At 43.7% G+C, this 12,610-nt stretch overlaps 1 protein-coding gene across 1 annotated transcript in view; it reads left to right on the forward strand.

Moving 5' to 3' along the window:
• Nucleotides 1–12,610, forward strand: part of lrp1bb (low density lipoprotein receptor-related protein 1Bb) — a gene marked incomplete at its 5' end in the record, with an annotated part of 503,119 nt that overhangs the window by 451,142 nt on the left and 39,367 nt on the right. Inside the window, 2 exon segments of the mRNA XM_079517841.1 lie at nt 1,865–1,990; nt 5,079–5,243. Coding sequence (XP_079373967.1) covers nt 1,865–1,990; nt 5,079–5,243 — 291 coding nt within the window.

Below are 12,610 nucleotides of genomic sequence, written 5' to 3' on the forward strand. Positions count from 1 at the left end.
CTGGGTCTATTTGTTACATCTGTGGTGTTAATGGTCGGGAAGCATCAGACAGATCATTCTTGGTGGAGGTTGTTCACTCACAGGGCAGCTGTGTGCCGCTTCCCCAGTGACTCATTAGGGCCAGCATGGCTGCATGTGTACTGGTGCAGTCCGTGGGCATGTCGACTAGGCGTTGGTTGCACAGAGATAGCAGAAAGAAAGCCATGACATGAAGAAGGTTTTGATGTCTTCAGCGTGTGGGGAAAGGAAAAAAAACGGCCCAAACAGTCGTTTCATTTTCTCTGCTCTGATCGTCATTTTATTCCTGCAACAATCTCTGAAGAACACTGAAGTTTGTGCAACCCCACAGATCTGTGAAGATGTACTACAAACTGCTATGTAACCGCAGCTTATGTAAAGATTTGAGGCAGTCTCTTGTCTGGGTTGGTTAAAACTCACACCTGCAGGATTATGGAAGTAGTTTGGAAGCGAGTTGCTTATTTGGAAGTTATTTGCTTACTTGGGCTTGTTTATTCTTCACCAGACAGTGGCCTTGTGGTTAGAGTGTCCGCCCTGAAACTGGGAGGTCGGGGTTCGATCCCCGGCCGGGTCATACCAAAGACTGTAAAACCCAATGCCTCCCTGCTTGGCACTCAGCATCAATGGGTTGGATTGGGGGGTCAAATCAACTAATGATTCCCGTGCGCGGCGCACGCTGCGGCTCACCGTTCCAAGAGATGGGTCAAATGCGGAGAACAGATTTCACTGCGGTAACGTGTGTGAGTAATCGTACGACTTTGACTTTGGTTCTCAAGCATTTTCATGTCGAGGACCCCTGAATTACTATGCATTTGTCTGCGGACTGAAAAAATATGTTGTGCCAGGGACCCGTGTACAAGATTTGTGTTGTTAAAACTTTCCACATTTATTTATTTTTTCCCCAAGATTCTTTTGAATATAGCCAATCTACAAGCTCACAATCTATGCAACCACAGATCTGTGAAGATCTGGGTACTACTGTATGTGACCAAATATTGTAAAAAGGTCTAATCTCAATTTACAATTTAGGCATTTAGCAGACGCTCTTAATCCAGAGCGATTTACATTAAGCAATAACAAAAAGCATGGCATACATCACATATATAAAAAGTAGTTATCATGAAACATGCGTAAGTTAAGAACGTAAAGTGCTATGACTACATAAAATGCAATTCTAGTGCTGTCTACGCAACATGCTATAAGTCTGTTTAAAATACTATCTAAGTCTACATAGTGCTATATTTAAAATACTATCTAAGTCTACATAAAGTGCTATCTAAGGGGCTAGTGCTACGGGCCATGGTGGAGTCTGAAGAGGTGGGTTTTCAGACTACGGCGGAAGATTGGGAGTGAGGCTGCAGTTCTGATTGTGATGGGGAGTGCATTCCATAGTTTTGGAGCCAGAAGGGAGCATAATCTCAGCATTATAGAAATGTAAAGATGTTAGGCAGTTTCTTGTCTGTAAACGTAGCTTGACGTTGCACTGGCCTTCAGAACCGGGTTCAACGAGTCATGCAGCTACTAAAGAAGCCCATCAAGGGATGCAGACCACGTTTCTCGGTGACACTGTGAGGGGAAGAAAAGCAAGACTTTCTGAAGTTAATCGCAGGCTTTAGTCTTGAGTACAGTATGTGTCTACGCTGAAATGATAATGCCTTTCAAAGACGGGCATTGAAACACTTTTTTGTTTGCTTTTTCTAACAAATTGTTCTGTTGATAAAAATGAATGCCTTCACTCTGTCAGAATTGCCATTGTAACGACTCTCTTGTATGGCGCTGCATGCTGGGCTGTAATGGGAAAATGTTCTTCCCCTTAATTTGTCTTGCTGCGTACATGTCTCTACAGCGGCCAATCCATGCCTGAGGATGACGTGTGACTTCATGTGTCTGCTCAACCCGTCGGGGGCCAAGTGCACCTGCCCCGAGGGGAAGGTGTTGGCCAACGGCACCTGCACCGACGTCAACATCTCAGGTAAGGCATTCTTCCATTCTTCCATTGTTTTGTGTGTTTGTTGTTTGTATTGTTTATTTCCCTTTTTTGTGCAGTCTGTGTTTTTTATTTCTTTATTGCACAGCTGCCCCCCTTTGCCAAACTTGTAGACTTTTGTATTGTTCTTAATTTAACTTTTAATCTGTTTTAAATCAATGACCTCTTCCATACAGGAAAGGATTCCAAATAAGCCAGCTGGCTTCTTCCTTTCCTTGCATTGTATTTTTGTTCTTTGATATGTATTGTCTATATTTTGTACTACGTGCTAAATAAATAAACCTAAACCTAAGGCCTGGCGTCGAAATAAAAATAAAAGTCTTCTGAAAGAATATATATTCAAAGATTTGTGCCGCATTTTCACGATTTAAAAGAAATAGCAGACCTACAAGCTCGTAGCGCGCCACGAGCTTGTAGATCTGCTATTTTTGAATAGCTAAAGTATAACATAATGCTTAGTTAAAACACCAAAAGGGGTTCCCGTTCAGAATGGGTTAACGCGTTTAACGCCCCCCTCAGAAAAGAAGATTTGTGTTAATAAAAAGATCGCAGATCCAGATTTCTTTTATGTTCAGCTTTTATGTAAAAGCTACATCTGCTATTTTTGAGAGCCTCTGTTCTACACCGATGTTTAGTAACACATGTTTTCTGAAAAAACTTATGTTGCTACAGTATATATGTATTTAGCTAAAATCTAAAATGACACCAGTTTTAATGCGTTATTCTTTCGTGTCACCTCCTTGATATGCATTAGAACAAAGACTGACATTTTGTATTAAAGATCTTGTCTTTGGGCCCCCCGGTCCAAGAATACATTTATTGGACTGGATTTTGATTAAGATTTCAGGTCCAGATGTAGGTCATCCTGACAGCTAGGGTCTGATAGAAGTAGAGAACGGGTCGGTCATTCTGGCAACAGATTATCAGAGTACAGGTTTTAAACCTTTCAATGATGTGTTCTCAAATCAAATCTCGAAATTGGTGTAGGAGGAGATAAACTTATTTGAATGTTGTTAAACATCAAATCAAGAAGCTGGAATAAAACAGTCAAGGATCTGTGTGATCTCACACCCCTCACAACAATCATAGGCATTTTGTAATATAGCTGCCATTATTTATATCGAGTGGATCCTTCAACATAATGAAGACAATGAATCATCGTGAGGCTATAGTGCCAGTGAAATGCGTGACATAAACCAAAAAGAAGAGCCACATCCGCCCGACCCGGAAGCAAGCCCCCAGTATAAGGCTATCCAACGTTGAAACGTTCACCTACTGGCGAAATGTGGAATTGCAGCACTTTCATGGAGGTGGACGGACGTTCATGACGTCACGTGCGTAAGCCCGGTCCTCAAAATTGAGGTCCGGGGCTAGGACCTTTATAATTATACTTCCGGAAGTCTTCCGGGTGCTTCAAAACGCCACTGAGCAACTTCCACTGAAATGAATAGCGGGGGGGCGGGGCTAACGCTCCGGTTTGGTCTCTATCCTTTTATTACTCTATGCCCGAAGTGATAGCCCTCCATACAGTATCTGTAGCCTAGCCTCACTCTAGGCTGTGTACTAACTCGCGGACAATACATTTTATTAGCGCGAGCTCTGACTTTTATAAGGTCCCAAACATGGCATCCCATTTTGAGCAGAACAAAACGTGTGCATGTGCAGGAATATCATGTACGTAGGCTGTGGAGGCTAGCAACGGAAGCTAACGGAAGCAAAATATATATAAATATATAATATTTTTTTAATATATTTTAATAAAATCTTGTATTTCTCGTGGATGGCCAAAATGGTAATAATAGCTTCCCTCAAGATATCTCGTGGATGGCCTGGATTGGGTTAAACATAATTAATTTCCAGGTCAGGATAGCAATTTTATCCAATCAGGATAGAGAATAGGATACAGATTAAACAAGTGAAATACAGTAGGATGTGATGGACGCAAAGAATAGAGAAGGCAAATTTGGAACTGTGTTTTCTCTGTGTAAAATCGTGTCTGACCGTGCACCCGGTAACATGATTAAAGTGAGTGAGACTAGATGGAGTCGTGCATGCTGCCTTCTATCCGAAATTTGGAACTGGAACACTATAACAAGTTGAAAAGTTGATGAATTGGTACTTGATTGGCTGCAATTGTGTCACCTACCTGAGAATGTATTCTCTGATTATTTTAGAGCTGGAGAGATTGGAATACTATATAGCAATAATTACTCTCAGAATATATCCATCCATCCATCCATCCATCCATCCATCCATCCATCCCTCCCTCCCTCCCTCCCTCCCTCCCTCCCTCCCTCCCTCCCTCCCTCCTTCCCTCCCTCCCTCCATCCATCCATCCATCCATCCATCCATCCCTCCATCCATCTTCAGCTGCTTATAGAGCTAATTAACACTGTTGCTGAACAAACACTAGCAGTGATTACTGTCAGAATCTAGAGCTTTAAAGCAGTTATAAATCACTTATTTTCATTCAATTACACACTCCATGAACCCTTGAATTCACTGGGATGTGGGGTGTGTTTTGAATTGATAGAAAATAAGTCATTCTTTGGGGCGAACTACTCCTTTAACTTTGGGCGACTGTGGCTCAGGAGATAGAGCAGGTCGTCCAATGATCCATGGGTCGGCGGTTCGAATCCCGGCTCCTCCTGTCTACATGTCGAAGTGTCCTTGGGCAAGACACTGAACCCCAAATTGCTCCCGATGTGCTGGTTGGTACCTTGCATGGCTTCCGCTGCAATCGGTGTATGAATGTGTGAATGTAATGCACAATCTATGTAAAGCGCCTTGGATAAAGGCGCTATATAAATGCACCATTTACCATTTAACCTTGCTTTAACCAAAACATATCACTTACCCTCTTCTGACATTTCTTCCGGCCTCCTCTGCAGCCACAGAATTCTTGAAATGTATTTTTCCGTGAGCTGCTCGGCTCAACGATGAAAAGGTCGGCAGTGTATTTGCGATGCTGGACAGTGATGTGTGTTCAGCTCCACCGGTCGTGGCTCAATGAGGTTCACTCGGCTTCTCTTTTTTTTGTTTGTTTGTTTGTTTTGTTTTTTTCTCCATGAAGGTGAACTGTGCCGACCTCCCTGCGAGAACGGAGGCCGCTGCCTGGCCAATGAGAAAGGAGACTGGAGGTGCTACTGCTGGCCTGACTTTTCGGGCGAGCGCTGTGAGGTCAACCACTGCACGGACTACTGCCTAAACGGAGGCACCTGCATGGGCTCGCACCTCGGTGAGATGGGCTTTTTCACACAGCGTTGGTTCTTGGCGATTTTATTTCTTTAAAGGTATATTCAGTGATTTCACTTAATCTAAATATCACTTATTTTTTCTTTTTTTCTGGATAATCCTCCCTACTATAGAGTGTGCTGACCATATAAGGAGTTCCTCCCTGTCCCCAGTGAGCCCCTGGGGTAAAAAAAAACCCTAGTTTCAGTTTTGGTGGCGGGTGGCAAAGCCTTCATCCAATCAGGATGAGAGGGGCCTTCCTCCAATCATGATCGAGTGGGGGCGGGTGGGTGCACATGCTGTTGGCCTGTTGCACTTCCCCCCACTGTAGAGCGTGCATGTGCACATTTTGTTACCGGGGCGGACTGGGTGGTTTTCCAAATCACTCAAATCACTGAATGCTCCTTTAATGTTCCATATATTATCAGAGTTACAGGCAAATACTGAAGTGTACCCGTTTCAATCTGTCTTTCTGCCTTGGGGTTTTCTGCTCAGATACTGCTCACATAGGACATAGGAAAAAAATACAAAGAAAGACTCAACTCAACTCAACTCAACTTTATTTACATAGCTCATTTTACATGACCAGGTCAACCAAAGTGCTGTACAGGTTCAAAAGAAGCAAAGAACAAAAACAATACAATATAAACAGGCATTTAAAACATGCCTGAAGAAATGAAAGCAAAAATATACAATATAAGCAGACAATACAAAGGAGCAAACAAAGCAGACTATATTGCACTAGTGAGGGGAACAGGGCTACCTCGACTGACACTGAAGGCCAGGGAGAAGAAGTGGGTCTTAAGCAAAGATTGCTCTGATGTTTTTTATTATATTTCCATTCCAACAATATGGTTTTGCTGAAAGCAGTGCACCTGCATGGCTTCAGCTGCTATTGACAGTGAATATATAAAAACGTAGCGATGCAGTTTCTCACTGCTCTGCTTAAAACATTTTATTCTAGTCTAAACAAAAACTACCTTTACACCTGGATTTCTGAAATGAATACAAAAACCTGAAAAAAAGTGAAATCATCTATTTTTGTGTATTTATTTAGCGATATGTACAGGTATATTGCAGCATGTTGACATTGCAACGACGATACATTTCCGATATTATATTGTGCAGCCGTAGTGTGAATCTTAACATTTGATCTTGGCGTTCGCAGGCTCAGCTGCTATGTATGTGTATATCGTTTTATTCCCTGCTGCTCAGCACTTTAGAAGACAACCATTTAACCCATTTTGGGCGGGAACCCCTTTTTGGTGTTAGCATCATGTTATGCTTTAGCTATTGAAAAATAGCAGATCTACAAGCTCATAGCGCGCCACCGAGTGGCGCGCTACGAGCTTGTATGTCTGCTATTTTTTAAAAATCGAAGAACGACTGACATAGAAACATAGCTTTTTCAGAAAACTGTCAGGATGTAGAAGACATTTTTTAGAATCTGATCTCAGGTTAAAATGGGTTAAGTGCAGGGAGATATATGTATACATATGCACTGCATATATATATATAACAAAAACCTCCCCCAGGGGAACACAGAACCCTTAGGGAAAAGCAGAGCCCACAGCTGGGGTGGTGCTGGTGGGAGAAAACAAGCATTTACAGCCTTCAGTGACAGTGACGGCAACAGGAAAGCCCAGTTAGTGAAGCAGGTGAGCTTACATAAGAGTGCCACCATGGTCAGCAGCTTGGCACTTACACGTCGCCCACACAGTGGTGAGCATGCAAGTCAAAAAGACAAAACAACTCGACCGCATGCATGCGACCGTCCTTGCGTGCGCCTGCATGCGCGTGCGTGTGTGTGTTCTGTGTGTTCTGAATGCAGTACTTTTACTTGTAATATTGTGGTATTGCTACTTTTTACCATTGGTGATGGGAGTATTTTTTTATAAAATGTTTTTTTTTGCGGCTTTCTCCTTTATTTTATATTTTTTTATAGAGGGACAGACAGTAGGCTGACAGGAAATGCGGGAGAGAGATGGGGGGGTGACATGAATGAATGAATGAATGAATGAACGAACGAACGGACGGACGGACGGACGGACGGACGGACGGACGGACGGACGGACGGATGGATGAATGAATGTTTTATTTCCGGTCTTAAAACAACATGTACACATGCGTATTACAGCAACAAAAGCGTTTTACAGGACATGTTTGGACCGAAAAAGGTGTAGGCTGAAGCCGTAGCTTATATGCAGTAAAGGCCGTCGGGATCGGGAGTCGAACCCGCGGCACACTGCCAGACTAGGGACTATACCGGCCAAGGGGCCTGGACCGCTGAGCCACGGCCCAGGCCTGGACCGCTGAGCCACGGCCCAGGCCGATGGGAGTATTTCTTTTGCTGTCTTGTGGGAACCTCATACGACCAAAACTGTTACTTTTCAGGATTCAGGCAAACATAGCGAGGTGGATAGTTAGAAAGAAGAAAAAAAGGAGAACAAAAAAACACTTTTGTTGTCAAATTTGTCACGATTTGTCAACTCGGCTGTTGGCTTTGTCCGAGGCTTAAATGCCGGGAACCCATTTTGGTGTTAGCATTATGTTATTCTTTAGCTATTGAAAAATAGCAGATCTACAAGCTCATAGCGCGCCACCGAGTGGCGCGCTATGAGCTTGTAGGTCTGCTATTTTTGAAAAATCGAAGAACGACTGACATAGAAACATAGCTTTTTCAGAAAACTGTCAGGATGTAGAAGACATTTTTAGAATCTGATCTCAGGTCAAAATGGGTTAACCCCTCGAGTATCTGACTGAACTATAACTCCGCAAGCTGTAACGTATCATAATGTACAATATAAGCTCACATGAAGGCTCTTTGTACTGTATCTGTGTACTAGCACGTGTTGTTGACACGTTATGTTTGTTAGACAAGCATTAAGCAGAGATTGAGACGGTGCAGGCTGACAGACTTCGATCCGAAAGGTTTTTCCGATGAAATGTTCATCTCTTCAGAGGTTCTCCGCTCACCGTTGGTCTTTACATTCCATTCCACTGCGGTGCCTAAAAAAATCTATTTCAATTTCTGCGGGCGATATATAACTGGACCATCTCTGCCCAGCAGGAACTGCCCTCAGTGCCCTGTACTGCTTTCTCCCTTAACACGTTCTGGGCGGGAACCCTTTTTGGTGTTTTAAGCATTATGTTACACTTTAGCTGTTGAAAAATAGCAGATCTACAAGTGGTGCCGCGCTACGAGCTTGTAAGTCTGCTATTTTTGAAAAATGGTGAGAATTTGTCTTTGAATATACTTTCAGAGCAAACGTTTTTAACTCAGATCTTTGCTTCTGGGTGGTCCCTGGAACAACATATTTTCAGATGGGGGTCGGCGGCCAATTGCATATAATCTTGGGAATCCTTGATATGAAAATGTTTGAGAACGACTGACATAGAAACATGGATTTAGAAGACATTTTGTAGAATCTTTTCCGAGGTATAAATGGGTTAACACAGAGTGCATATACCTCGCCTCAACGTTGTCAATATTTGCTTTCGGTTTTTACTTATATAAACCAAGCAAGGTTAATCCTCTCTGCCTCTCGTCTCCGCTCCTAGGCTCTGTTCGATATACCGTAATGCCTGATTTATATTTGGACATGCATCGCGTCGCAAACCGAAAGTATAGCCCATCGGTTTAATAATCCCTCCTCAAGATATAGATATAATAGTTGATAGGTTATTCTAGTGAATTAGAGGCAGCATGCACGACTCCAGTTGTTGACAATCTGTCTTATTTTGTGCCCGGGTTCACCAAGCAGCTAAAGCTCATTCTGCAACAACACCCTGCATTTATGTTATGATGAATTATGCTCCTATTTATGCCTTGTGCAGCTGGAGGGAGGGAGGGAGGGAGAGGGAGAGGGAGAGGGAGGGAGAGAGAGGGAGAGAGAGAGAGAGAGAGAGAGAGAGAGAGAGAGAGAGAGAGAGAGAGAGAGAGAGAGAGAGAGAGAGAGAGAGAGAGAGAGAGAGAGAGAGAGAGAGAGAGAGAGAGAGAGAGAGAGAGAGAGAGAGAGAGAGAGAGAGAGGGGAGAGGGGGGGAGAGGGGAGAGGGGGGGAGAGGGAGAGAGAGAGGAAACAAAGCGATATGATATTTATTTGTTCTGCTGCTGGGCGTACAGTGGCTGTCGTCGGTTCGTTCATTCATGCTCGGTGTGACGGGAGGGGCTTTTTCATAACGTGGGAGAATTTTCGCCGCATTGAGCACATGACCCTGCAGGCAGGAGGCTATTGGCCGCATTGAGCACATGACCCTGCAGGCAGGAGGCTATTGGCCTAAATGAGCACATGACCCCGCAGGCAGGATTCTATTGGCCTAAATGAGCACATGACCCTGCAGGCAGGATTCTATTGGCCTAAATGGGTGATAGAGACTGAGCACATGACCCTGCAGGCAGGAGGCTATTGGCCTAAATGGGTGATAGAGACTGAGCACATGACCCTGCAGGCAGGATTCTATTGGCCTAAATGGGTGATAGAGACTGAGCACATGACCCTGCAGGCAGGAAGGCTATTGGCCTAAATGGGTGATAGAGACTGAGCACATGACCCTGCAGGCATGGAGGCTATTGGCCTAAATGGGTGATAGAGACTGAGCACATGACCCTGCAGGCAGGAGGCTATTGGCCTAAATGGGTGATAGAGACTGAGTGAGCTAGTTGTCAAATGGGCTGCCTCCCGTTCCCGTGCACACTTACTTTGGAGATGAAGGCGACCGGAAGAGGGGCACGTCTTCATAATCAGTCAGTAGCTATAGTGGATATTCTCCGGTTACATCGGTCTAAACTGCCTTGTTGTTATTATCCTTCATTTATACTCTTGTCGGCGAAGTCGCAAGCCGGAAATAGCAGATTGTCGCGTACAGCTAAAGGTCCTTACACATACAATGGAATGTGACTACTAGTAATAAATGATTCGAAAATGCTTCGGCGAATAATTTCACATCAAAACTATTCATTTCACTGATGGCTCAGTCATACAGTCATACAGTCATACAGTCATACAAGAAGAGGAATCCGAGATATTAGCGTTCAAAAAGCTGCCTCCCCATAGACAAAATAAGCCAGCAATTTTTTTTTCTTTTATTTTTTCACCGGACCACTACCGGAGTGATATGAGCGCATTCGGGACACGGTTGATCACCGTAATCAATTGATCTTAAAATAGGCGTGAAAAGGTGGTCTTGGCGCCGAGCGCCAGTAGAACACACAAAACAGGCGTGAAAAGGCGATTTAGGCGCCAAATGAGTTAAAGGGGAATTCTGGACTAACCGTTTTCTTACCTTAATCTGATGTTATTATAGACTAGAACAAGTGGTACAGGTGAAAAATTACATAACTCCATCCCTAGTCTCTTAAGGCCAATTTCTGCTTTGAATGACCGGTGTCCGGTGGGTTGTGCCTTTGACGCCTTTGAGTTTTACAAGTGGGCCCTTGATCCAGAAAAGGTGGAGAACCAGAACCACTGTTCTGTTCTGTTCTGCTGTGCGTTCAGCATTAGGGCGGCCATAGCTGAGTAGGCATCTGGTAAAGAGGCCATCTGGGGAAAGGGAAGGTCGCTCGTTAGACCCTCCTCGGCTCGCCCAGCGTGCGTGTAAAAGCAATTTCCCCAACCCTATGGGGACCAGAAATGACTCCCTCCCTCCCTCCCCTTTCCCTGCCCTGTTACTGTGCGTTCAGACGCTAATGTTGCCATTAATTAATACTTTTAGCTGTCTGAACGGTGCATAGCACAGCTCTTGTACAACGTCTTGTACTACAACATGTATTTTGAGTAGTGCATACTGCCTGTACCGTCTGTACAACTATGTCTTTTGAGCATTGCATACTTGCCTAAAAAGCCTGTACAAATTAAACGCCATGAATGAGTAATACTCGCTGCGTCCTTTTATCCATTAAAACGTACGTGATCCTATTTTGTACAGTGATAGATAAACCTAGTGATTACAAATGGATTTCACTTACACTTCTTCACTGTAGTTACAGTCTCATCTGCATCTGAGTCTTTTGATTGTGACATCATAGCCAGTTATGTTCATAAAGAATGTGCCATGGATTTCATCAGATGCAAATTTGAGTACCAAAAAAAAAAAACACAAGTTGGAAAGATGATATTTCAAACTGGAGGTTTTCCCGACTAGTCCCACATGTGATTGCCAAGTGTGGTTTGCAGCCATCCACATTTAACGTTTTGATATTCATGTTTCTTTTTCTTTTTTATCTGAATCCTCAACATTAGCAGTGATGTGTTCTCCAATGTGCCGTTATGTTGTGTTTCCTCACAAACACTTTAAAGGAGCATTCAGTGATTTGGGTGATTTGGAAAACCACCCAGTCCGCCCTGGTAACAAAATGTGCACATGCACGCTCTACAGTGGGGGGAAGTGCAACAGGCCAACAGCATGTGCACCAAGGCCCGCCCCCACTCGATCATGATTGGAGGAAGGCCCCTCTCATCCTGATTGGATGAAGGCTTTGCCACCCGCCACCAAAACTGAAACTAGGGTTTTTTGACCCCAGGGGCTCACTGGGGACAGGGAGGAACTCCTTATATGGTCAGCACACTCTATAGTAGGGAGGATTATCCAGAAAAAAAGAAAAAACAAGTGATATTTGAATTAAGTAAAATCACTGAATATACCTTTAAGTATAAGTCTCGGCTCCCCCTGACATTTTACGCAAGGTTTTGGCAACGGTAGGAAACTCTCGCCATCAGCACAGACGTGGCGGAGCAACAGAAAAGATGTCCCAGGATGTTAAAGGAGAATTCCATGCTAGAAGGCTTTCTTACCTTTCTTACCTTGCTTTGTAGTCGTTACGTCCCCACCAAAGAGGTCCAGGTGTTTTTGTGCAAAAACCCCTTATTGGCTATTTCCCCTACCCTAAGCTCTCAATGAATTGCATTGAATTGAATGGGGCTATGGGGTGTTGTGTTAATTCGCTTATTTCCATTGAAATAAGTAGTAAAGTGTGCCGCTTGGGATATTATTTACATTATGAAGAGAGGATATATACAACAAAAATAATAATTTTGAGCGATGGAAATAAGCGAATTAGCACAACACCCCATAGCCCCATTCAATTCCCATTCAATGCAATTAATTTAGGGCTTATGGTAGGGGAAATAGCCAATAAGGAGCTTTTGCACAAAATAACACCTGGACCTCTTTGGTGGGGACGTAACGACTACAAAGAAAGGTAAGAAAGCCTTCTAGTATGGAATTCTCCTTTAATCCATTTTGGCCTGACCTCGAAATTTAAAAAAAATCTTCTAAATCCTCCAATATTTTCATGATTTTTCTAAAATAGCAGACCTACAAGCTCGTAGCGCGCCACTCGGCCACCAAAAGGGGTTCCCGTCCAGAATGGG

The sequence above is a fragment of the Electrona antarctica genome, assembly GCF_951216825.1.
Source record: "Electrona antarctica genome assembly, chromosome: 13".
Classification (NCBI taxonomy): domain Eukaryota; kingdom Metazoa; phylum Chordata; class Actinopteri; order Myctophiformes; family Myctophidae; genus Electrona; species Electrona antarctica.